This window comes from Salmo salar, chromosome 12, assembly GCF_965601325.2.
Source record: "Salmo salar chromosome 12, fSalSal1, whole genome shotgun sequence".
In the NCBI taxonomy this organism is placed as follows: Eukaryota; Metazoa; Chordata; class Actinopteri; order Salmoniformes; family Salmonidae; genus Salmo; species Salmo salar.
This window is the reverse complement of record NC_138302.1, coordinates 69,747,977-69,775,648: the sequence shown is the minus strand read 5'-3', so window position 1 is coordinate 69,775,648 and position 27,672 is coordinate 69,747,977. Positions and strand designations below refer to the sequence as shown.

Genomic DNA, 27,672 nt, shown 5'->3' with positions numbered 1-27,672 from the left:
CCTGTTGCTGGTGTTTTTCACCAAGTACAGTCCTGTCGTGAATGGTTTATAGGGGACTTTGTCAGCTATTATGAATGGGAAAAGTATGCCAATAATGAATCAGTCTCCAGGTGAAAAGCCATGACTTGTAAAAATGACATTGGGTTTACCAACTGAGCTCATGAGGACTACTATGGGTAATAACAAAAATGGTTTGGTATGGTAATAATAACCATCCGATCAGTTTGGATCTTTTCACGACCATAGTAATGAACGCTACATCCTGTCTGTACCAATGAGAGCTAAAGCTCGACGGAAGAGGGATCAGTTCAATCCAATCAGAATGACTTGATTCCAGGACCGAAATAGTTCGGTTGTCTCGAGGTCTAAAACAGCTTTCGCGTGCAGATGATGGCGGTAAATAGAAGCGAAATTCATTTTGTATTTTTTACAAATACAACAAACAGTTATTTTATGGATCAACTACTGACATTGTCGTGAACTGTTTTGTCAACCTCTGAAAGTTATGGGTTCATGTTACCGTTAGCTAGATAGCTACATTGCAGGTTTTCTGAGAATCAGTGACTTTATTTGTATGTTGACCTCCCGGTGTTTTGTTTGAAGATGTACTCAAAAGTTTATATACGACACATTTAGCTTTGTTTACATTGCGGCTATGTGGATTCTAGCTAGCAAGCTAGCTAGTTAGATGACAAAACCGCAGTGATTGTTTTCCCCCCTCCGTGTAGTCAACCATATCAACTAGAAGTTGTTCAGTGTTCACAAGAGTGGATTTCAGACTAGTCTTTGTTCTGATGGCTAGCAAGCCTAGCTAGCTTAGCAAATGCTAGCCATTAGGCTATTGTTTCCCTGCAATGTGTTAAACTAAATAAATACATTACACCGGTATAAGGGACACCATTGAGGTGTTTTTTTAAAACATTTTCTTTATTTGATCACAATGTCGGCTATTGTACCATTAGCCAAATGATTGAAGAAATACAGTGAATGTGTTATAAAACTTAATCGCCCTAGCTAGCTAACCTTCATAGCTAGCTAGCTTGGTAGTTAACGTTAGCTAACGTTACCAACAAGTAGCTGGATATCTGTCTATTGGCGAGCTAGTTAACGTTATAGCTAATTAAACATGACAATAAGTTGGAACTTGCTAGTTAAGTGAACAAGAACACACTCTCTAACCCGCGTCGAGTGGTCAGCTGGAGTGAGTAGCTAACGTTACATTTTCATTGTGGCACGAGCCGAGACGCCACGTTATATGGCAAAACTGGTGCCAGTTGGCAAGCCAAGATGGAAAACTGCTAACCTAAGTTAGCTAGTTAGTAGTTTGAATCGAACGAAATGATTGGTCGCCAAACCAATGCATGTTGACCAGCAGAAAAAAAAGTATGCAGTTTGATCCCTTTGTTTGTTGTTATGGATAAATCGATTGTTTCTTCGTTTTAAGTCAGACTAATAGTGTTAAACTGCTCAACTCAATTGCCTAACATGATTATGATTTGTTTATAAACTGTGTTAAATTCTGCTAAGAAACTGTCGAGTAAATGTTCAGACTTAGTGAACTAGCTACATGCTTTAAGTTTGTTAGAAACGCATTTGCTTTGCTCAAATGAATGGCTCAATCTGTCAACTGTTATGTAAAAAAAAAAAATTCGCTATACAAGCACAACCTCTTTTCCGATTTTATTTTCAGTTTATTCAGGATCCTGAACCAGACATGAGTGAAGCTGATTGATTGCACCTGTGAAGGTCCCTTTGCTTATGTTGAAAGAACACTGACTTAAATCAGCGCACAGTGTTTTTTTACAGTAAGTAAAACAAGCTTACATGGTTTTCAAGTTCATATTCTTAGTCCTCAATCTTTTCCACACCCTACACCAGTCAGTTTACTTTCAAATAGAGAACACATTTTGTATTTAGCATATCTGAAATGAAGCGGTTGATTTCTATCCCTGTGATTTACTGAAGTTGATCTCCTTTTCCCTCCTGCAGGATGAGCTGCTGCTTGGCACAGAGGCGTGTGTCCTGACGCTGTGGGCAGGCACATGTGCATCTGGAGAGATGGACCGCTGTAAGCACGTGGGGCGTCTTCGCCTAGGCCACGAACACTCCATCCTTAACTCACAGAAATGGCGCTGCATGGACTGCTGCACCACCGAGTCAGTGTGGGCCTGTCTCAAGTGCTCTCACGTGGCCTGTGGCCGCTTCATGGAAGAGCACTCCCTCAAACACTTCCAGGAGTCAAACCACCCCCTGGCCATGGAAGTGCGGGAGCTGGACGTCTTCTGCTTCGCCTGTGGAGACTATGTGCTCAACGACAATGCTGAAGGAGACCTCAAGCTCCTGCGGGGGGCGCTCTCCACTGTGCGTAGCCCTGGCAGGCGCTCCCTGCGCTCCTCTGCAGGGGGTGACTGCAACCCCTGGGTGGGCGAGAGCGGGCCCCAGCCTGCCATGCAGACGGCCCTGTGGCACCGAAGGAAGGTGCTGCTGGGGAAGATGCTGCGCCGCTGGAGGAACCGGCAGCAGGAGGAACAGAGCCAGCGGGAGGAGAAACTCGAGCAGGAGAAGGAGGAGGTCCGGCGCCAGAAGAATGAGATGAAGAGGAGACTCATGGGAGAGCTGGCCAATGTGCCGCCCAGGAAGAGTGCCAGGCTGCTCACCCAGGCGCCCCGCTCAACCATCACACTTATCCCCCTGAAGTTCCGCGACCCTCCGGAGCGTCTGCCTCCGCCTAAAAAACCCTCCCTTCTATCCCTGAAGCCCCCCAGCAATGGCAGGACTCGTAAACTCAAAGTACGGAGGTACTACTCCTCCCATAAAGCGACCCGTCGTAGACTGGCCCCGGGGGTCACTGGGCTACGCAACCTTGGGAACACGTGCTACATGAACTCTATCTTACAGGTGCTGAGCCACCTGCAGAAATTCAGGGAGTGCTTCCTCACATTGGACATGTGTGAGAGTGAGGAGCTGCTGGCCAAGACAAACCAGGGTGTGGCTGGGACTGTGGTGGGGAGTGGTAGTGCAGCCACACCAGGCTGCCCTCTGGGACGTGGCATGGGGAAGGCAGCCAGTGGGGGTCTCCCTGCTGTCAGCAAGCAGAGCTCGCCCCCCTGCCTAAACGCAGCAGAGCTGGTCCAGCCCAAGGAGCCGCGATCCTCCACCCGCCAGCAGATGTCACTGTGCCACGAGCTGCACACACTGTTCAGGGTCATGTGGTCTGGCCGATGGTCGTTGGTGTCGCCCTTTGCCATGCTGCACTCTGTGTGGAACCTGATCCCAGCGTTCCGCGGCTACGACCAGCAGGATGCCCAGGAGTTCCTGTGTGAGCTGCTGGACAAGGTGCAGCAAGAGCTGGAGTCAGAGGGCAGCAAGCGCAGGATCGTCATCCCTATCACCCAGAGGAAGCTGTCCAAGCAGGTGCTCAAGGTCCTCAACACGATCTTTCACGGACAGCTACTCAGCCAGGTAAGGGACTCTACTCATTCCCATGACAACAGTACTCAACACATTCATTTAGGTTTGACCTTCAGCACCCTATCATGGCTGAGGGTATTCACTTGTTTATTAATCACAGTTGCAAACCAGGACTTAGCTGTCGGCTCTGTCTGGTTTTTCAAACAATAACCCCTTGGTGAAATGTTTGCTTGGTTATTCCTTTATCCCTCCAGGTGACTTGTCTGTCCTGTAAGCACAAGTCGAACACGGTGGAGCCGTTCTGGGACCTGTCCCTGGAGTTCCCGGAGCGCTACCACAGCACGGAGAAGGGCTCGGCTGCGTCTCTGGCCAACCAGCGCAGCTGCTCCCTCACTGAGATGCTGGCCAAGTTCACTGAGACAGAGGCTCTGGAGGGCAGCATCTATGCTTGCAACCACTGCAACAGTTAGTACTGGGACAGAGACTGTCTGTTAATGGAATAGACAAATCCTCCTGTAGTGTATTTTGCTGTTCTTTTTATTCAGCTATTCGACCAGAATCATGGTTAGGGAAGTAGGCCTATAGAGAGCAATAGTAATGGCGTCTTTTTGTAGGCACTAATGCCGCCATGGTTTGTTGGACAAAGCCTATGGGGAAATTAATGGAGTTTTTGTAGGTTTTGGATACACGCTGAAAATAATGTCTGTGATGAGCACAAGCTTAGGAGATCTTATACATTTTGTTCTATGAGATCTTAATCAACTGAAGTCACTTTTTGAATTTTTAAGCATTTAATTTAAAAAAAGCACAAAGGCGTCATTCATAAAGATCATGTTAACTGACTGATATTATCTCATAGAACAAAACCTATAAGATCTCCTAAGTATGTGTTTTCCCATAGGAATGGCTGAATGAACCCGAGGTAACTAAATTCTGTTTTCAAGGACTACAAGCAGGGGAGCACTATTGTGTGTTTCTCTCATTTCGAGCTAGGTTTTATTTGACTAATTAGCCAATTGATTGATATTGAAAGTGAAACTGAGTTTGTGCTTTTAGGGTAATCACAATATAGTTTTGCTTTTCTAGTGGTTACGTACTGTACCTCCATGTCACACAAATGTTACACGTATGTGACCTGTATGTTTTATAATTGTCAGGGAAAAGACGGAAGACGTCCCACAAGCCCCTGATTCTGTCAGAGGCATGTAAGCAGCTGCTGATCTACCGCCTACCTCAGGTTCTACGGCTGCACCTCAAACGCTTCAGGTTAGCCCCTGAACTTTAGTCCATACTGGTCATTCAGAGCATTTATTACATTTGCAGGAAGCATGTATTCAAACACCCAGTTTGTCTACTGCATTTGAAGACTTGGTCTGCTTACACAGTCAAGATTTACACCCACCGATTGTCTGTCCTTCTTGGTTTCCAAATGTGTGTTATGGTTTAGTTGGTAAGATTGTACATTTCTGCAAGGGGATGTCTTGTAACAAGGACAGGCATAAAACCAATCCCTGTTCTGTGACAGATGGTCAGGCCGGAACCACAGGGAGAAGATTGGCGTCCATGTGGCCTTTGACCAGGTTTTGAACATAGAGCCCTACTGCTGCACAGACTCGGGCCAGTCGGTTCACAGAGAGGGCTACACCTACGACCTGTCTGCTGTAGTCATGCACCACGGGAAAGGCTTTGGCTCAGGGCACTACACGGCATACTGCTACAACACCGAGGGAGGTAAGTGGGACCAAGATACCAGAAACTTGCATCCAAGCTAACAACTCTGTCTTAGAATAGCCTGTAATAACTGTCATAAACGTTTTGCTCCGAATATTTTGTATTTTTATTTTGTATTTTTTTTTTTACCTTTATTTAACTCGGCAAGTCAGTTAAGAACAAATACTTATTTTCAATGACGGCCTAGGAACAGTGGATTAACTGCCTTGTTCAGGGACAGAACGACAGATTTTTACCTTGTCAGCTCGGGGATTCGATCTTGCAACCTTTCGGTTACTGGTCCAACGCTCTAACCACTAGGTTACCTGCTGCCCCGTATAACCTGATACTGTGAGATTACATGAGTTGCTGTTGGGACTGTAGGTGGCACAGTTTACCAAGCCGTAACCAGCCCTCTCCCTGTGTGTGTTTCCAGGTTTCTGGGTCCACTGTAATGACTCTGAGATGAACGTGTGCAGTGTGGAGGAGGTGTGCAACACTCAGGCCTACATTTTGTTCTATACCCAGAGGTCTGCCTAGGCCCCTCTCCCTCCTACACCCTAGACCAGGGTGTACTACCTGACTGATGTCTACCTAGTCTGGGGGACTGAGACCTATATCTGTGTCTGTTGCCTAGAGGTCTGCCTGGGCATGTTACACTCCCTCTACCAAGCTACATCCTGGTTTACTCCTAGATTTCCCTTGGCTTGAAACAACTCAGCCCACATTTGTTGAGTCTGGTATGCTAACAGCCATGTGAGAGCTACCGAACGTTGTACCACAAGGGAAGGCAATGTTGATCACGGTTAGTTATATATTTCACCAGGTGTCAAAGTGCTTTACATTGTATAGGAGTTAACTTGCCTCATCCTCACCAATGTTTATCTCCCTCCTGGGGTGATGAACACAAGCCATTTGGAACGGAATAGGAAATCTTCTGTGTCTAAACTAATTGAGTTTCCTTTGTGGCTCAGGATCAAAGATTATTAATTGCATCAGGTGATTCAGAGCCTGGGTGGATTACGGCAAGCCTGCAGATACTATCAGACACTCCATAACCAATGTTGCCTAGCCTACCTCTGTTCTGTATTCTCAACCACAATGAGATGTCAGCCAAGGGCATTTTAGTCTCCAACCCAGTGTCATCTGTATCTCACTATGACCTCTCTCGTTCTGACACGTTCTGCTGTGGATATCTCAGGCTTTAAGGCCTTGGTCTGGGCCAACAGAATGAACGGTATATATGGTGTGTAGATATTCCTGTATGTACTCCGTTTCCCTACCTTGAACAGAGGTATGGAGTTGTGTGTCAGAAAGCTACTTTGGAGATGGATGGGAACTGTATTGAGCCAACTGGCGTCATGCTGCACCTTTATGGAGGAGGGGCTTAGGTCATTGATCCCATGATCAATGGGCTCCTTCTGATCTTTTATTGACTTCTATGTCATGTGGCAGCTCTCTTCTCCTCCTACCTTAATTGTAGAGGCTAGTTTAGGCTTTGGTTGGAGTCCGGTGCACTGTAACTCTGTTCATCGGTAGAAATGGATGGAAGAATGAAACAAAGGACTGAGATATTGGAGAGTGTGTTGTTGGGATAATTGTTTGGGTTAAGAGGGGTATCCATTTCACTGGAGTGGAGCACCTGCAAGCAATATATGTGTGACATCATGACATGACATCAAGATAAAATCAGGAATTCTTCAGCTTTGTAATACGTAGTTTTTTCTACTCTGCTGTTTCTATTTGGGGTCTTAGTTTGCCAGGTTCCCAAGAGTTATTGTACTGCTGGTCTTGATATGAATCAAATACACTGAACAAAAATATAAACGCAACATGCAAAAATTTCAAAGATTTTACTGAGTTAGAGTGTACATATAAGGAAATCAGTCAGTTTAAATGAATTCATTAGCCCCTAATCTATGGATTTCACATGACAGAGAATACAGATATGCATCGGTTGGTCACAGATACCTTAAAAAAAAAGTAGGGGTGTGGAACAGAAAACCAGTCAGTATCTGGTGTGAACACTATTTGCCTCATCTCAACACATCTCCTTCGCATAGAATTTATCAGGCTGTTGATTGTGGCCTGTGGAATGTTGTCCCACTCCTCTTCAATGGCTGTGGGAAGTTGCTGGATATTGTCGGGAACTTGAACACGCTGTCGTACACTTCAATCCAGAGCATCCCAAACATGCTCAATGGGTGACATGTCTTGTGCGTAAGCAGGCCATGAAAGAACTGTGGCGTTTTCAGCTTCCAGGAATTCTGTGCAGATCCTTGCGACATGGGGCCGTGCATTATCATACTGAAACATTAGGTGATGGCGGCGGCTGAATGGCACGACAATGGGCTGCAGGATCTCGGCACGGTATCTCTGCATTTAAATTGACGTCGATAAAATGCAATTGTGTTCGTTGTCCTAGCTTATGCCTGCCCATACCATAACCCCACCGCCACTCTGTTCACAAAGTTGAAATCAGCAAACCGCTCACCCACACTATGCCATACACACTGTCTGCCATCTGCCTGGTACAGTTGAAACCGGGATTCATCCGTGAAGAGTACATTTCTCTAGTGTGCCAGTGGCCATGGAAGATTATCATTTGCCCACTGGTCGGTTACGACGCTGAACTGCAGTCAGGTCAAGACCATGGTGTGCATACAGATGAGCTTCTCTGAGACTGTTTCTGACAGTTTGTGTAGAAATTCTTTGGTTGTGCAAACCCACAGTTTCATCTACTTTCCTATAGTCCCTCAACGTGAGACATCTGTAGCTTTGTGTTGTGACAAAACTGCACATTTTAGTGGCCTTTTTATTGTCCCTAGCACATGGTTCACCTGTGTAATGATCATGCTGTTTAATCAGTTTATTGATATGCCACCCCTGTCAGGTGAATGGATTATCTTGGCAAAGGAGAAATCCTCACTAACAGGGATGTGTAAACCAATTTGTGCACAGAATTTGGGAGAAATATGCTTTTGTGTGTATGGAACAGTTCTGGGATCTTTTATTTCCGCTCATGAAACATGGGACCAACACTTTACATGTTGCGTTTATATTTTTGTTCAGTGTACAAAATTCATTTATGTGAACTGTAAAAGTTGGAATAATCTAATGACGATGAATGTCTTACTTTTTAAGGTCAGGTATGGCCTTTCCATTGGCCTGTCATGATCTCTTCTGTATTGTAAAAGCACCTGTCATCAATGTAATTGTCGTATGGGGTTTGCCTGACAATGATTAAAAAACAAGAAAATACTTACATTTTTGTGTGTCACTTGCATATTTTGTTAATGTACTACCAGCTGTACCCTCTTACATTGATGGGCTGTCTTAAACTGGCAGTGTTTCTCACTATATTAGCTTACTGTGTTTTTCGAGAGTACATTTTTCAGGTTCAGTAAAGTTCTTGATTTTGTCGCGGTAACTACTAGCACATCCAATAAGAATTTCCTTGAACATGTATGACCTCCCTTGATCAATTTACAAAAATAATATCCATATCCACAATCCCATAGGTGAGTTTCATCTGCACAAAGGCACCTCCTGGTGGAAAATATGGATATTATTTTTGTAAATTGATCAAGGGAGGTCTAACTGCACCTGGCAACCATGACAAATCGTTCTTTTTAAGGCTCAGTCTTATCCTTTAAGTGTTCCATAGTTAGTTTATTTTGTACTGTTGCTAAGAATAGTGAACTACTAAATTCTGGCAACAGAACAAACATATGTGTTGTCTTTCCCAAACCATTTGAAATCCAATTGGTTACCGTTCACCTGGTCACATATGTGGATTAAAGGATTACAGAATTATTTTTAGAGGCTGTTCACTGCATTACTTTTAGAGGCTGTTACTGCATGTCTGTAAGCACATACAGTATTTTAGATGTGAAACCAATTGTAAATTCAACCCAGCCCACACTGAAATGATGGACACTCGATTAGTAAAAAGATGCACTTATTATAGGTTACTGCTTAAACAAACTGTCTCCTACAGGGAGTTGATATACAAACCTTTAGCTTGAACAAGCCTGGAGTTCAATTTTGCAGGGGAGTACATTGAGGGACTGTCTTTGAAATTAGTACCTTTTTCATGATACAGATTACAGGTCATCACTGATTACGTAGTATTATTCTTCTCTCTGTAGTCGATACTGTAAGATGTACACAGTTCCATGAGAACCATCCGACTTTCCAATATCATGCAACATTAGCATAGTTTCAGAATTGATTTATTAAGAATGGAACAGAGTTGTGATGGAGTTAGCAAACTGGATAGAAATATGGAAGCAATGGTCAAACATGCTGTGGATCTGACATTACATAGATTCTTAGCTGCTCTACAACAGTGGTTATGAAATGGCATTGATGCTCAGAATAGCTAATAGATAATTCAGTAGTTGTGAGGATCCATCTCACCAGAATACGTCCTGGACCTCCAAAGTTGTTCTTTACATCACACATAAGAGACGAAAACGATTGATGCACCCAAAAAGTGTAGTTAAAACACCAGAAGTGATTTAGTTGACTGTTTTAGAATTAATATGGAGAGGAACATTTAGGTACAAACTGTCTATAGACAACAGAATAGTGAGAAAAGAGCAAAGTGTATTTTTGTTGGTGTTGGAATGTTACTCATGCCAAGTGCATCACATAGGTATAAATGCACAAGTGAGGACATGCATGAGTAGTACATACCCTAACATTCAGCAAAAAAGCAATCCTTTTGCTTAGCCATGTCCTCCAAATATACAAATGGCTCAATACAAAGGAACTTTAACAGCAAACGTGGTTTAGCAAAGCATAATTTGTTATTCTATCTATTATCACTTTTAAGTGTAGGCCTATACTACAATTTTTTGAGATTTCAACATTAATTCTCATATTGTAATGAAATCATAGTGACTACGATGGTGAGTTGACGCCACTAGATTAGTCAAGAGAAAGAGCAAATGCTTGAGTTGCCAAGCGACCAGGCAGATAGTTTCTCGGGTTCCTTGTAATCACCATTAAATCACCTCCTAAAAAGTCTCTCTCAACCAAAAATGGCCACCATCTGCCATCCAAAGGGAGTCTTCCTCAGTTACTTTGTAAAAAAAGGTTTTGTGCCTTATAACACTCATAAGTACAACTCTCCAAGCATAAACCCTATGAAAAAAAGTGCAACGGTTTTCTTTCAGAAATATGACTGAGTTCCAGACTTTTAGTTTGTCTGGGGCAGCTTAGTGTATCAATCTGGTCCCTCTATCCACATCCTGGTCACTCAGACACAGGGGAGTGGGTGATTGGCTGTGGGGAGCTCAGCTGGGCAGTAGCCACAGCTCCAGGAAGTCCCAGTGCTTCCAGAGGATGAACAGGAAAAGGGCCAGCATGATTGTTGCGGCCACCCGTGCTCGGGTCTTCATGAGTGGGGTGATGAAGTTGGCCAGGGTGGAGACAAAGACCAGCACTACAGCCATGAGTGCCAGGATGATGTTGATGAGTTTGCCCAGTAAGGCGCGGGCGTTGGCGTTCTCCACACCCTCCAACTGCACCACCTGCTGCTGCTGCTGCTGGAGCTCCAACTTAGTGATGCGAGTCAGGCACGACTCCACTGCTTCCTGCATGTATACACACCACACAAACAAACACACACACACACACACACACACACACACACACACACACACACACACACACACACACACACACAAAGTTACAACAGAATTAGGGGCTAATTTCTGGAGTCATACAGAAAAGGTATTGTGCTATCTTAGTACATATTATACTGTAAATCCAAGTATCTACCTGAATGTCTCTGGCTCTCTCATAGGACTGGTAGGCCACTTTCTCCTCTATGCTGGCCAGCTCCTGTTTCAGATTAGTCATCTCATTCTGGTGCAGCTCTGTCAAGTCATTCAGCTGCTCTTCCAGTCGCTCGTACCTAAAAAGAAAGATAGGTAAAAATGTATGTATAATTTAGACCAGCAAAGTGAAGACCAATTCAGCGAGTTAGAGAAAGATTTGTACATATTTATTGTGTTTTCAAGGTGTCTCTCAATCCACTTAATTTGAGAATCGATTTGATGTGTTAAAGCAACTACTTCTGATTTTGACAATTTGAAATGTACCAAACCTGTTGTACCAGTTTTACTGACCTATTTAATTATCCTCATGAATATCATTCAGCATAAATCATGTAGAGTGAAAACACTGAACATGATTTACACTGCTGGCCTGAAACAAGCTAAAAGCAAATCAGTTTGTTCAGCAGTTAGTGTGAGAACAATGTATACCACCAACTCTCATTTCATGCTCTGTGTCTTGGCCTAGGTGTTGGTCTGTACCTGTATCTCTCCTCCTGTAGGCACTGGGTCATGTAGGAGTAGTCACTCTGCAGCTGACTCTTCATGTCCTCGATGGCGTCCTCCATGTGGGCCTGGCTGGCCTTGATCTCCTGCAGGCCTTCCAGCAGAGTGTCCCAGGAGCTGTGGATGTGGTGGTGGTGGTGGTGGTGGTGCCCTTCCAGTCTGGGGCTCCCCAGGCCAGCCTGCCCATGCCCCGACATCCCACCTCCTCCCCCGGCCCAACCTGAGTGACTGCCTGGCGCTGAGCCAGAGGAGGCACTGGAGCACTCGTCGTCGCTGCCGTACTTGGGGCTGGAGACCAGGGTGGCACTGCCACTCAGGGCTCTTTGTGCAGGCACATCTTCCGAGTGCCCTCCCACCCCATCCTCTATGAGGTGGGAAATGTTGTCTGCACTGCCAAATTTGTTGCGGATCAAGCTGGCGAACTCCCGTGGCTTAGACACCACAGCTCCTTTGACCCCTTCCACCCCTCCTTTGACCCCATCCACCATACCCCCGCCAAAGCCATGGAACCCTGCTCGTACATTGGCCCCCATGTCCTTCAGCCCCTGCTGCATGTCCCGCAGCACATCCTTAGGCTGACGAGCTGGACCATTCTATAAGGAGGGTAGAGGGAGGACGGGGGATGGAAGATGAGAGGGAGAAATTAAAATAAATGGGGCAGGGGGAAGAGGAAGGAAATAGATTGACAGGATGTGAAGGAGCAGTAGATATATGGATGGAGAAGTGGGGAGAAAGGGATGGAAATAAAAGTGGCATGGTGGAGGTGAGACGACAGAGAATGGAGATCAGAGAACATAAACACATCAATAAGAGGTAACAGTCTGAACCAAATACTCATATAATCTAGTTAGGAATAGGGTTGGGTAAGTATACGATAATACTGTATACCAATGTATTTTGAAGTACTGGTGATGTGATTTACAATACCATGGAAACAGTCAATATTTGTACTTTTTAAATAAATACCTGCAATCAATGTGTGTAGTGGTTGAAAAATAAAGCTAATCATTCTTATTTGTTTTTCTATTATACAAGTTTTTCTTTAGATAGTGACATCTCATGTCTTGTTTTTTCAAACCCAGGTATTGAAATAGGTATTTTTGACTACCCGCTGTTATGGAACTACTTCCACAAAAATTATATGGGAATCAATATGGTAATGTAGATACCGTCCAACCCTACTTAGAAAGTGACAATGTATCATCTCGTCAGAAATCTGCAGTCAGGGTAAAACACACACACACACTCACCTGCTCTATCTCCTTCAGCTTCTTGTGGTAGTGATCTAGCTTCTTGTGCAGGTGGGCGATGGTCTGTGCAGACTTCTGGTTCTTCTTCTCAAACACCTGTTTGATGCGCGAGGCCTGCAGCTTGTCTGCGTTGTGGGCCAGCTTCAGGTACTCAGCTACGTTGTCATCTCGCGCCTCCTGTTCTATGCGAATCTGCTCAGTGATCTTCAGGATCTTCTGCTGCAGGTGCTCCAGAGCGAGCCGCGTTCGCTGAGGATCGACGACCCCTGAACCTTCAGACCCCACCCCGGCCCCGTCCAAGCTGATGTTACTGTCAGAGCCACCATGGCTGGCTGAGGGGGGCGGGCACAATGTTGTCACTTCGCTTTTATCCAGCTAAGCAGGGAAGGGGGGGTAACAGAGTGCACAGACAGAAAGAAAGTGGTTGCCATGATTGATGTAAAGTTACCACTCTCAAATTCATAAACAGTGCTATGGATGCAAGGACTGACCATCTAGCCATGTTTGGAGGCTATACAGTGTTTGTTTACATTTACATTGTTTAGTGTATATTTTGGGTTCTGATAGGGAACGACAGTTGAACCAAACTCATGAGGCATTTATATATTTTATCTTCAAGAAATCAATGGGTATATATCATTAATTTATTATACCAAAAATGGATGTAGTAACTAAGGACACTAGCTTTAATAAACAGATCTCATTCCCATCAAGGTTTACTCAATAAAAGTGTTTTCACAATGCATACTGTAAATGTAAACGCAAAATATATACACTACATGACCAGAAGTATGTGGACACCTGCTCGTCGAACATCTCATTCCAAAATCCTGGCCATTAATATGGAGTTAGTCCCCCCGTTGCTGCTATAACAGCCTCCACTCTTCTGGGAAGGCTTTCCACTTGATGTTGGAACATTGCTGCAGGGACTTGCTTCCATTCAGCCACACAAGAGCATTAGTGAGGTCAGGCACTGATATTGGGCAATTAGTCCTGGCTCAAAGTTGGTGTACCAAATCATCCCAAAGGTGTTCGATGGGGTTGTCAAGTCAAGTTCTTCCACACCGATCTCGACAAACCATTTCTGTATGGACCTCGCTTTGTGCACGGGGGCATTGTCATGCTGAAACAGGAAAGGGCCTTCCCCAAACTGTTGCCACAAAGTTTGAAGCACAAAATCGTCTAGAATGTAATTGTATGCTGTAGCGTTAAGATTTCCCTTCATTGGAACTAAGTGGTCTAACCCGAAACATGAAAAACAGCCCCAGACCATTATTCCTCCTCCACCAAACTTTAGTTGGCACTATGCATTGGGGGTGAACTGCCAGATGGTGAGGCGTGATTCATCAGTCCAGTGAACGAGTTTCCACTGCTCCAGAGTCCAATGGCGACGAGCTTTACACCACTCCAGCCGAGGCTTGGCATTGCGCATGGTGATCTTATACTTGTGCAAGGCTGCTCAGCCATGGAAACACATTTCCTAAAGCTCTCGACGAACAGTTATTGTGCTGACATTGCTTCCAGAGGCAGTTTGGAACTCGGTGGTGAGTGTTGCAACCGAGGACAGGCGATTTTTACGCGCTATGCATTTCAGCACTCGGTGGTCCCGTTCTGTGTGCTTGTGTGGCCTACCACTTCGCAGCTGAGCCGTTGTTGCTCTTAGACATTTCCACTTCACAATAACAGCACTTACAGTTGACCGGGGCAGCTCTAGCAGGGCAGGAATTTGTCAAACTCGCTTGTTGGAAAGGTGGCATCCTATGACAGTGCCACATTGAAAGTCACTGAGCTCTTTAGTAAGGCCATTCTACTGCCAATGTTTGTCTATGGAGATTGCATGGCTGTGTGCTCGATTTTATACACCTGTCAGCAATGGGTGGGGCTGAAATAGCCAAATCCACTAATTTTAAGGGGCATCCACATACTTTTGTATATATCGTGTATATTTTAATTCACATGAATATCTTAACACATTGCCCTGATGATGGTGATGATGAGGGTTAGGCCTAAGACAATGATGCATACCATGATAATTAGCTATTTTAGTTAATAAAACACAACAGTCGCCTGCTTTGTATAAAAATCTGCACTACCAATTCTATCCTTTTGAAGCTTGTGTGATGTATGATTTAGTGGTGTGATGCTGCATGACATAAGCCTGGGGGGGTACTCCATCACTTCTACCCTGCAACGTGGCAGGCAGCTCAACAAACAATGGAGGTCTAATCTCCCTCAGTGATGAACCTCGTAACAAGATCTAACTGAAAGACATAACCATCTGTGGACTGTTTACATAGGATGAAAAAACATCTAGTTGTTTCTGATGGGAGATTTGTTGTGTTTAATTATTACCCCCTGTTGACTGGGAAGACATCACAACATCACTGTCACCAACCCCAGCATAGCAGACAGGAACTAGGGAAGACAACTGACACCACACATCTCTCAGTGAGTGCTACCCTAATTCACCTGGTCAGGCCACTGAGGATTTATTACCATTTTCCTAGCATGTGAAAGAGGTCTCAGATATGCCCAACGGCCCTGAACTATTTTCCAACAGATCCACTGACAAGCAAGGCGACACTTTAACAAAGTAGGTTACAATCAGGTAGCTGCATTGGAACATAAGCATAGGATTTTAAAGGACAAATGACTGCAGGCACTACAATACCAGGATATTCATCTATTCATTTTATTCCAATGAGAGCTAAAGCTTATGTAGTTACAGACTGGATGAAGAAGGGAAGAAATACACAATGTTCCTTCCTCTCTGGATGGATAATAAGACAAAAATAACACACACACACACACACACACACACACACACACACACACACACACACACACACACACACACACACACACACACACACACACACTCACACACACACACACACACACACACACACACACACACACACACACACACACACACACACACACACACACACACACACACACACACACACACAGCAATGACCGATGTTCCAGGAAACCAGAGCAGAAGCAGGGGGATGACAGACGGCTATGGCATAAAAAAAAGGGGTCTTCACATATGAGGAGGAGACATGCACCGTGTCAATGAGAATGGACATCAACATAAAAGGATGATGAGACAAAACCTGTGCAGTGACAGATTCATTTGAGAACATTACCATACTGTTTAATCCAAGATTGGCAGTGCCACTGCAGGTCTATGTTGGAGGCCCATCCTTCTCCCCCCCACCCCCCCACCCTCCCCTTGGTCACACAAGACCCCCTCTCCTCAATGTCACTCCCCTCCCCAATGTCTGCCTATCGCCTTACCAGAGCTTCATGCTCCATTGTTGATAGCAAAGATGTCTGCAGCCTCCCTGTCTTCCATCTCTCTTTCTCTCGTTCTGTGCTCCTGCTCTCTTTTGTATATTGTACGCTCGCTCTGTCTGCCTCTGCGTCTCTCTCTTTCTTTCCCTCCCTCTCTTTCCCCTTCTCAAACGTTAGCCACCCTCCTCTATCGCAGCTGTGTGAGCTGAGTCACAGATGATGGGGGGGGACAGTTTAGCGCACGCGTGCATGTGACTGTGTGGGCTGAGACCAGGGAAGCATAGAGGGGGAGGGGGGATGGGAGAACAGAAGGGCTTGTGTCAGGACCTATCGCAGCCCCTTCATCCCTTAAACCCTGAATATACACCGCCCCACGCATGTTTATGGAGGGCTGCTGCAGTGGTTTGTTAAGATTGTGGAGCTACGACCAGGCTTAAAAATGAGTGCCCTATCTTCAGTGTCCCACGATGCAGCATTATACAGGCCGATATACAATGAAAACCATTTTCATAAAAAAGGAAAATAGAAATACACACTGGTTATAGTGTGCTTGGTGAGGGTTTCCAAAACAGAGAAGTAATAATAGTCTCTTTGTGATGGATGGGTTCATATTTGATGCCCTTATTTCTTATCTATGTATTTATTTCTTGTGGTAAGGGGTTGTGGAGTCTGTAGGGATTTGGAGGGTTGCCAGGAGCTCTCCTCAGACTTCCTGAATTGAAGAGTTGGGGAAAAGGGGGATGTAGTTATTGTCATCTTGACAACAAGTTGGTCACCAAGGCACAATAACTTTAGTACCTGGCTTGAGGATTTCACCACTTTGATGACAATGCTTTAAATACAATATTTTTCTCTCTTTTTCAGATTGACAATGGATGACTTTGACTTTGTCAAATTATTGAATTACTCATTTTGATACATTTTACATTTACATTTTAGTCATTTAGCAGACGCTCTTATCCAGAGCAACTTACAGTAGTGAATGCATACATTTCATACAATTTCATTTTTTTTTTTTGTTCCTGTGCTGGCCCCCCGTGGGAATCGAACCCACAACCCTGGCATTGCAAACACCATGCTCTACCAACTGAGCTACAGGGAAGGCTTACATCATGTTTGATACATTACTTATTACTGATAGCCTATGTCTCACACAGTCATGCTTACATTCTCTGTTATGTTTATAACATAATTCGTTTTTATTGAGGGTTCTTTATGAATAAGCACCATAAAGGTTTTTATTTTTTGGATTCAAATTTATTTTCAACAATATACAATAACCTACACACATACTGGAGGATCATATCACAGATATCAGCAATCATGAAAATCCACACTAAAGTTCACATCACCATTCCTTGTTCCTTAACAGATTCTACCCACAATCCATAAGACTGAACAATTAATTAAATGGCCACCCGGACTATTTACATTGACCTCCCCTCTCCATTTGTTTTTACACTGCTGCTACTCGCTGTTCATTCTGTAGGCATAGTCACTTACCTACATGTACAAATTACCTCTAACCTGTACCCCCGCACACTGACCTAGTACCGGTACCCCCTGTATATAGTCTCGTTATTGTTATGTTTTTGTGTTACTTAAAAAAAAAATTACTTTCGCTTATTTGGTAAATATTTTCTTAACTCTTCTTGAACTGCACTGTTGGTTAAGGGCTTGTAAGTAAGTATTTCACAGTGAGGTCTACACCTGTTGTATTCGGCGCATGTGACAAATAAGGTTTGATTTGATTTGCATCCCCCTTTTCCCCAACCCTTCAATTCAGGAAGTCTGAGGAGAGCTCCTGGCAACCCTCTAAATCCCTAAAGACACCACAACTCCTTACCACAGAGAAATAAATACATATATAAGAAATATGATCCCATCCATCACAAAGAGACTATTATTAGTTCTCCGTTTTAAGAACTATAGAACTATTTGCAAACTGTCAAGAGTTTATGTCTTAGTTACACATACACATAATAATGATCGTACAGGGAGGAAGTAGGAGTTAACAATGCAATTTCATCATGGTATATTACTATAGAAGAAAATGTCCCCCATCCTCAACAAGTAGGTGAATAAATGTTTTGTTAAGATCCATCCCACACTTCATTTGTGGCGGCCTGAACTTTGTTAATCACAGTCACTGACTGCTCTGTAGGAGCAGTATTTTATGAAATATAATGGATTGTGGATGTGATAACCACCATAAAGCTTTTGAACAAAGAAGGAAATCAAATTGTGGGTTATCGATATCTCCCAATCTAGATACACTTAGGTTCCATAGATTTTTCACATCACCATTCCAGGTAGCTTAGTAGTTAGAGCATTGGGTTAGTAACCGAAAGGTTGCTGGATCATATCCCTGGGCTGACAAGGTAAAAATCTGTCCTTCTGCCCCTGAGCAAGGCAGGGAACTGTTCCCTGGGTGACAAAGATGTGGATGTCAATTAAGGCAGCCCCCACACCTCTCTGATTCAGGGTGGTTGGGTTAAATGCAGAAGACACATTTCAGTTGAACACATTCAGTTGTTCAGCTGACTAGTTTACCCCCTTTCCTTTCCCATTCCCAGTTATTCATTAATCAGAAGTGAGGAGCAGAGCAGAGGCATACGAGCACCTCACACAACAAGAAGAGACAGCATCAGAAACATGAACAATACAAAGTAGGTCCTTGCTCTCTTTCTTCCCCTCTTCCTCCCCCTTAGTCAAGTCCTTGCAGCTCCAATGGATGAAATGAACAGCTGCCCCCCAACATCTGGACTGAACTCCTGGCTGTCAGAGACATGGTAGTGGAGCAACGCATAGAGCTGAGAGACACAGATGTCAAGTTCAGCGCCACAGAGGGTGTGGTGGACAAACTCAGCATATTCTGTATAATGAAGGTGCAGTCAGATATATATAAAGTCAACTACTGTTGTCATTGGTTTGTTTTATTTTATAAATATCCTTCAATTATTTATGTCATTATAGCCATGGAGGCCAGGCTGAAAGTGAGTGGGGGCTTGGTAGCTGGACTGGATAAAGAAATGCAAGGTACTGTAACGCACAAAGCTAGATTTGGATAACTATTCCGTTTTTTTGTCTGCCAGATGGAAGTAACTAACATTTCTTGCTATTTCGTAAAAGAAGTGCTGCCATCAGTACCGTACTTTTTGTCCACAGAGAGGTTAGCAGTGGTGTTCTCTTCTGTACTGGGTAGCACCATAGGGCCTTCTGACCAAGATGGACCTTGATCAGAGAGGTGACCAAGAACCCAATGACCACTCTGACAGAACAGAGTTCCTGGGCTGAGATGGGAGAACAGTTTCTACAGCACTTCACCAATCTGGGCTTTATGGGAGAGTGGCCAGACGGAAGCCACTCGTGAGAAAAAGGCACATGACAGCACACCTGGAGTTTGCAAAAAGGCATGTGAAAGACTGAGGTCATAAGGCAAAAGATTTTGTGGTCTGATGAGACAAAAAATGTAACTCTTTGGCCTGAATACAAATCACTATGTCTGGAGAAAACCAGGCACAGCTCATCACCCGTCTAACACCATCCCTACCGTGAAGCATGGTGGTGGCAGCATCATGTTATGGGGATACTTTTCAGAGGCAGGGACTGGGAGACTGGTAAGGATAGAGGGGAAATATTAATGGAGCCAAATACAGGCAAATCCTTGATGAGAACCTGCTTCAGAGTGCAAACGACCTTAGACTGGGGTGAAAAATGATGCTCCAACAGGACAATGACCTCAAGCATACAGCCAAAGCAATGCTGAAATGGCTTAAGAACAAGAATGTGAAAGTCCTTGAGTGGCCCAGCCAAAGCCCAGATTAAATCTGTGGAAAGATTTAAAGATTGCTCTTCACCGCCACTCCCCATCCCGAACTTAACAGAGCTTGAGAAAAGGAATGGGAGAAAATCCCCAAATCCAGATGTGCAAAGACATACCCAAGATGACTCAGTTGTAATCGCAGCCAAAGGTGCTTCCACAAAGTATTTACTCAGGGGTGTGAATAGTTATGTAAATAGGATATTTCTGTATGTCATTTTCAATACATTTGCAAAGATTTCTACAAAAATGTTTTCACTTTGTCATTATGGGGTACAGTGTGTAAAATCCATTGAATCAATTTTGAATTCAGGCTGTAACACAACATGTTGTGGAATAAGTCAAGGTGTATGAATACTTTCTGAAGTCACTGTAGGTGTGTTCACTGAAAAGGTTAGATGGGTTTCCACTTTGCGATTACTGGATTTGGTCGTGGAACACAGCACATGATTTTAAGCATTTGCAAGAACTCCCAGAAGGTCCTATCTGCTTTCCACAACACATCTGATGATTACTACACTAACTTCCCAATTCAGTCTCCCTGAAGCTAGAGGTTGGGGAGGTGTATGTTAAACTCAGGAGTGGAGCAGTTGCTTTTGATGATGTTACCACTTTTAGTGTCTATCTTCTGTTTCCAATGAGAAAGGGGACACTCCTTGACAATATTCACTACACACTCAAAGAGACAAGAGGGTAGAACATATTTCATACTTTGCTTGTTTTTTCCCCTGATTTACAATCGCCATTTTACAGGTTTTACTATATCATGTCTTATACAGTATATAGTCAAATTTCCTCATCTGCTTGTATGCCCTCTATCAAGGTGTTTTGGTACTTCCCTTACGCACTACCCTTTTTCTGTGCACATACTATACCACAGGTCAATATACATGTAGTCTACCATTCAACTGTCTATCCTGCGCTCTATCTATAATGACAATAATGGTAGTTGGATCGTTTGTCCAGATCTACAATAGGTTAACTAGCAGTCATACCACACATAAAATCATTCAAATCTGCACCAATGTTCAATATACAGTATATCCACAAGATAGAGGAAATAGCTGATAGGCAGCTGAGAGGCCAGGTGCGTCATTGCTCTTGAAAGAACAGTGAAGAAACGCAGCTCAAAAAGCTCCCCCATTGATCTTGTTTAGGAAAAATAAAAGTATCTTATCTAGAATATCTAGAAACACCACAATCCAATGAATAATTGTATTGTTTTCAAGTGAGTGCAAATGAGTACAATTCTACTCTAAGCTGTAAACTGCAATGGAAATTTCATTTGAATAATGGCGCGAAAGCCCTGTTATTTGAACGTTTCATTCCATTCATTCCATTTGGATCAGTTATGGGTCTTCTCTCAACAGATTATACAAAGGCACAGTAGCAGGCCAGTCTGGCTGTATTTTTACTTCTGATACTGTTGCCGATCATCATTCTCGAAGTCGTCCTATAGTGTGGCCAAAGATTTTTATAACTAACCCAAGATAAACCACAGCCTGTCGTTTCTAATCGGGACAAATGAGTCATATCGGACAGAACAAGCAAGGAGGTGGGCAGAGCCAAGCACAAGCTAGCGAGATCCTATTGGCGTGTTCTAGCAAACATTTGTGTATTTCCATTAGGGAACGCCTACTCTGTGAAGTAAGCATGTGCAGTAACTCGATTTGCCTTTGCACCCCTTTGAAACAACACGATTTTTGAACACTTTGGCAAAGTTCTACAAAACTTTGTCCACTCTGTTCATAACATACTATAGTTTTAGGAACAGAAAACTGTATTGAGATCAATGTTTAATCAATGAGAAAAGTTGTAGGATGTCGGCAAAAATCAATTCTCCCACTGCCGACCACAGGGCTTCCTCTCACTACCATAATTGGTAGTGAGTGTAAACGCCAAGCGTTTGCTTCACATTTATATATCCGGTAAAATATCTGTCTCATTGTTCTATGTGTGGTGTGGCCACACAGGCCTATGCCAGTGGAGGTTCCTCAGAAGAGGAAGGGGACCCCCCTCCTCATTGAATTTCATCATCAACAAAACAATTTTTTAACATTTTAAAAGTTACCCTTTTTAGATAAAACTTTACTTAATATATTCACGTCACCAAATAATTTATTAAAACACACTGTTTTGCAATGAAGGTCTACAGTCGCCTCAAAAGCACTCTGTGGGGTAGCACCATGGTGTAGCTGGAGGACAGCTAGCTTCCGTCCTCCTCTGGGTACATTGACTTCAATACAAAATCTAGGAAGCTCATGGTTCTCACCGCTTTCTATAGACTTACACAGCAATTATGACAACTTCCGGAGGACGTCCTCCAACTTATCAGAGCTCTTGCAGCATGTTGTCCACCCAATCAAAGGATCAGAGAATGAATCTAGATCTTAAAGCATAAGCTACAGCTAGCTAGCAAGCGAGAGAGATTTAGTCATTTTTTCCACTTTCAGTTTCACTTACTTAGCTAGCAAATGCAGCTAGCTAGTTTAGCCTACTCAAACACCCTGTTCAAACAGAGCGATGCTATGTTAGCTAGCTGGCTATGACTATCCAACACAACACTGGATTCTTCCAAGTCAAGGTAAGCTATTGGTTTTACTAATTTATAGCCACCGGGCCTGCCGGTGTAAGTGCTAAACTGCTTACTGACTGTACACTGTAATGTTACTGCATGATTGTAGCAGGTTTACTAACTTGGTAGTTGTATTAGCTATGTTGACTATGATGTTACTTTAGCTAATACGGTGACAACGATGTAGGCTGTGTGTAGCGGTTATGATATGGTTTGGCTTGGAAAGGTTTTTTCACCTGGACACATACAGGTCCACAAGGTCCACAAGCGATTTTTATTTTATTTAACCTTTATTTAACTAGGCAAGTCAGTTATGTATTGAAGTCCACAAGCGATTTTTATTTTATTTAACCTTTATTTAACTAGGCAAGTCAGTTAAGAACAAATTCTTATTCACAATGAAGGCCTAGGAACAGTGGGTTAACTGCCTTGTTCAGGGGTAGAACGACAGATCTTTACCTTGTCAGCGCTGGGATTCGATCTAGCAACCTTTCGGTTACTGGCCCAACGCTCTAACCACTAGGCTACCTGCCGCCCCAAAATGGGAAAAGGTGAGAGGAGGAGAGCACATAGATGCAAGAAGGAACACAACGTGGCTGCTATGAAAGTGAACTGTTTACGTGTGATCAGGGCTGTATTCATTCCGCCGATTCTGTTGAAAATAAATTCTTAAACAGAAGCAAACGGAACGAAGCGGGGATAAACAGACCTGAATTTGTCCAATAGAAACTCTCGTTTGCAACTGTTGGACTAATGATTACGCATTAGATCAGCTAGATGCAGGCAAGAGTGCGCAAGGAGGTATTGAATGTGTCACTGTCTGTCCATGTGGCACTGTCTGTCACGTTGTAAACTATCATTCATAGTAGCAACCTCATGATGGGTATAGGGAAAATGTTAGTATGATGTAGTAGCAGTGGTGTAAAGTACTTAAGTAAAAATATACTTTAAAGCACTACTTAAGTAGTTTTTTGGGGTATCTGTACTTACTTTACTATTCATATTTTTGACAACTTTTACTTCACTACATTCGTAAAGACAATTATGTACTTTTTACTCCAAACATTTTCCCTGACACCCAAAAGTACTCGTTACATTTTGAATGCTTAGTAGGACAGTAAAATGGCCTAATTCACAGAACATCCCTGGTCATTCCTACTGCATCTGATCTGGCAGACTCACTAAACACATGCTTCATTTGTAAATTATATTTGAGTGTTGGAGTGTGCCCCTGGCTATCTGTAAATAAAAAAAACTAGAATATGTGGCCATCTGCTTAATATAAGGAATTTGAAATGATTTATACTTGTACTTTTACTTTTGACATTTAAGTATATTTTAGCAATTACATTTGTATTTATTATGGATCCCCATTAGCTGCTGCCAAGGCATCAGCTACTCTTCCTGGGGTCCGGCAAAATTAAGGCAGTTTTACATTACATTCATAACCGATTTCACAACACACTAAGTGTGTGCCCTCCGACCCCTACTCCACTACCACATATCTATAGCACAAAATCTATGTTTACATGTGTATGGTGCATATGTTATCATGCGAATTTAACGCTTCAATATAGCCTGAATACTTGTCATTTCACATTTTCTATGTATTACCTTTTATGTGTGGCATAAACACAACTAGTCACAATGAATATTTTTGTTCAGGAAAGAGACAATCTGTTACAAAATACCGAAAAGTTTAATGACATTCGGAGATTGTCAAACCAGGCCTTCGATATGGAGTACGGAGGGATGTATTTTCTGTTCGTCAAGATTGACATACTCTACTTGATTGTGGTGTTGACAACTCAAATCATGATGATATTCGCTCGAAGTTGTGAATCGGTATGCAGTTATGCATTGCTTATTGGTTGTGTGTGGTGCATTGGCACAGAAACCTGATGGTGGAAAATTCGTTGAATATATTTAATTTAATTATAAATATAGCATACAAATGTTGAATATCTGATTTTCCACAACTGATCGTTGTCTGCAACCAGCTATGATTGTAGTCTAATGTGGCAGGCAGGGAAAGTAAACTCTTCTGGCCCGGGAGCCCTGTGTGGCGTCGAATGTGCTACAAAACCATGCTAAAGTGGTAAAGTCGATATCCACGTTTATAAACAGGGTTGCAACAGCTTTAATTGATGGTGGTAATAATTATTTTTGTAGTTAATTTTACGAGGCGGGAGGGTGTGCAAATTATTTTACAGCACAATAGGACGGTCACGTGAGGGGGGTGCTTTTTTATGACACCTGGAATTCAATGCTATCAATGCTATCAATACAAAAATACCAGTAATTTATTTTAATGACCTCAATAGAGGTAAATAAATAGTCTACAATTGATTAGTCTGTTTTTTTCAAACTAGTGGAGGCAGGGGCGAAAATCTGATATCAATTTTGGAGGGGACAATTACATGAAAATTTCTCAAGAGCAATTCCTGAGGGGGACACCAAAAGTAGTGCTGTAACACATAGCCTACATTGTAATATGGTAAATGTATATTGAGGAACCAAAGAAATAAGGTGTTTGCCGTACTCCTAACTACAGGTACCCAAAACTACACAACTAATCACAACAGCAATACCATTGCCTTTAACAAATCTTAGTTCAGTCACCAGTTTAAGTTGAGAGTGGGGGTATCCATGGCATTTTCCAATTATGTTCCTATTTTACAAGTAAAAAAATTGAGAACCTTTCATAATGTTGCCAAACAAAGACTCAACAAACTTACCTGAGACTCCCTGTCTCTGCCAGTCTGTCCCTGCATATCTGTCCCCAACTCTGCTGTCTGTGTGCCATCTGTTGCCTGCTTTGACCTCCATTGTGGAGGTGCATAAAGCAGCACCCATGCACTTACCACAAGTTCCTTATTTTGCTAAGTTCGCCATATTGTATGTACATTGCTCTCCATTACTCTTTTTTTGAATGGTCATTTGCAAAGTGCATTCGGAAAGTATTCAGACCCCTTGACTTTTTCCACATTTTGTTACATTACAGCCTTATTATAAAATTATTTAAATTGTATTTTCCCCTCATTAATCAACACACAATACCCCATAATAACGAAGCAAAAACATGTTTTTTTTTAAGCAAATGTATTAAAAATAAAAACCTGAAATATCACATTTACATAAGTATTCAGACTCTTTACTCAGCAGGTGTTGAAGCACCTTTGTCAGCGATTACAGCCTTGAGTCTTCTTGGGTATGACACTACAAGCTTTGCACACCTGTATTTGGGGAGTTTCTCCCATTCTTTTCTGCAGATCCTAACAAGCTCTGTCAGGTTGAAAGGGGAGCGTCGCTGCACAGCATTTTCAGGTCTCTCCAGAGATGTTAGATCAGGTTCAAGTCCGGGCTCTGGCTGGGCCACTCAAGGACATTCAGAGACTTGTCCCAAAGCCACTCCTGCATTGTCTTGGCTGTGTGCTTAGGGTCATTGTCCTGTTGGAAGGTGAACCTTCACCCCAGGCTGAGGTCCTGAGCGTTCTGGAGCAGGTTTTCATCAAGGATCTCTCTGTACCTTGCTCCATTCATCTATTCCTTGATCCTGACTAGTCTCCCAGTCCCTGCCACTAAAAAACATCCCCACAGCATGATGCTGCCACCACCATGCTTCACCGTAGGGATGGTGCCAGGTTTCCTCCAAGAGTTCTTTAGGTGCCTTTTGGTCAACTCCAAGCGGGCTGTCATGTGCCTTTTATTGAGGAGTGGCTTCCGTCTGTCCGCTTTACCACAAAGGCCTGATTGGTTGAGTGCTGAAGAGATGGTTGTCCTTCTAGAAGGTTCTCCACAGAGGGACTCTGGAGCTCTGTCACAGTGACCATCGGGTTCTTGGTCACCTCCCTGACCAAGGCCCTTCTCCCCCGATTGCTCAGTTTGGCCAGGCAGCCAACTCTCGGAAGAGTCTTGGTGGTTCCAAACTTTCATTTAAGAATGATGGAGGCCACTGTGTTCTTGGGGACCTTCAATGCTGCAGAAATGTTTTGGTACCATTGCCCAGATCTGTGCCTCGACGCAATCCTGTCTCTGAGCTTTATAGACAATTCCTTCGATCTCATGGCTTGGTTTTTGCTCTGACATGCACTGTCAACTGTGGGATCTTATATAGACATGTGTGTGCCTTTCCAAATCATGTCCAATCAATTGAATATACCACAGGTTGGAGTCTGGTGTTTTCTGTAATGACTTTAGTGATCACTGTTTTACAGCCTGTGTTCGTAATGGCTGCTCAGTCAAACGACCTGTCCTGATTTGTCAAAGATGCTTGATAAAAAACTTTAATGAGCAATCCTTCATGTCTTGGCCTCATGTCAATATTTTCAGTGATATTGTTAACAAACACGCCACCATAAAGGAAATGAGAATTAAAAACAGATTTAGCCCCTGGTTCGAACGTGATCTTGCAGTTACTCCACCTCATGAATTGCATTTGGCGAAAGGCTCGGCACACACATACTGAGGCTGACTGGCTCTCACTCAGGCAAATGAGAAATAAGTGCACTCAGGCTTTCCGGAAGGCCAAAGTTAGTTACTTTAAGGAGCAGTTCTCTCTTTCTGTGGGGATAACCCCAAGAAGTTCTGGAAAATGGTTAAAGACCTGGAGAATAAACCCTCCTCCTCACAGCTGCCCATGTCCCTTAAAGTTGATGATGTGGTTGTTACTGACAAGAAGCACATGGCTGAGCTTTTTAATCATCACTTCATTAAGTCAGGATTCCTATTTGACCCAGCCATGCCTCCTTGCCCGTCCAACATTTCCTCATCTCCCACCCTCTTCTTATTTTAATAATCGCCAAGTCTATCTCTGACCTTTTTAACCTGTCTCTCCTCTCTGGGGAGGTTCCTATTGCTTGGAAGGCAGCAACGGTTCATCCTTTATTTAAAGGGGGATCAAGCTGATCCTAACTGTTATAGGCATATTTCTATTTTGCCCTGTTTATCAAAAGTGTTGGAAAAACTTGACAATAATCAACTGACTGGCTTTCTTGATGTCTATAGTATTCTCTCTGGTATGCAATCTGGTTTCCGCTCAGGTTATGGATGTGTCACTGCAACCTTAACGGTCCTCAATGATGTCACCATTGCCCTTGAGTCTAAGCAATGTTGTGCTGCTATTTTTATTGACTTGGCCAAAGCTTTTGATACGGTAGACCATTCCATTCTTGTGGGCCGGCTAAGGAGTATTGGTGTCTCTGAGGGGTCTTTGGCCTGGTTTGCTAACTACCTCTCTCAAAGAGT

At 43.3% G+C, this 27,672-nt stretch overlaps 2 protein-coding genes across 3 annotated transcripts; one reads left to right on the top strand and one right to left on the bottom strand.

Annotated features, from left to right (window-relative positions):
- Positions 1–249: 249 nt before the first annotated feature.
- LOC106565655 (ubiquitin carboxyl-terminal hydrolase 49) lies at positions 250–8,388 on the top strand. 2 transcript variants are annotated; one of them, XM_014132994.3, is made up of 7 exons: positions 250–396; positions 1,691–1,805; positions 1,990–3,462; positions 3,666–3,876; positions 4,569–4,677; positions 4,937–5,142; positions 5,558–8,388. In XM_014132994.3, the coding sequence occupies exons 3-7, from the start codon at positions 2,059–2,061 to the stop codon at positions 5,659–5,661; spliced, it is 2,034 nt and encodes a 677-aa protein (XP_013988469.1). In that variant the 5' UTR covers positions 250–396; positions 1,691–1,805; positions 1,990–2,058; the 3' UTR covers positions 5,662–8,388. The 2 variants fall into 2 exon arrangements, with proteins under 2 accessions (XP_013988469.1, XP_013988470.1); XM_014132995.3 differs by lacking the exon at positions 250–396 and adding an exon at positions 408–1,383.
- A 950-nt stretch (positions 8,389–9,338) lies between these two features.
- tmcc2 (transmembrane and coiled-coil domain family 2) lies at positions 9,339–16,231 on the bottom strand. The gene is made up of 5 exons (XM_014132996.3): positions 16,031–16,231; positions 12,725–13,099; positions 11,451–12,067; positions 10,912–11,047; positions 9,339–10,724 (listed from the first exon to the last, which is right to left on the bottom strand). Exons 1-5 carry the CDS (start codon positions 16,046–16,048, stop codon positions 10,425–10,427), a joined length of 1,446 nt encoding a protein of 481 aa, XP_013988471.1. The 5' UTR covers positions 16,049–16,231; the 3' UTR covers positions 9,339–10,424.
- Positions 16,232–27,672: the final 11,441 nt, after the last annotated feature.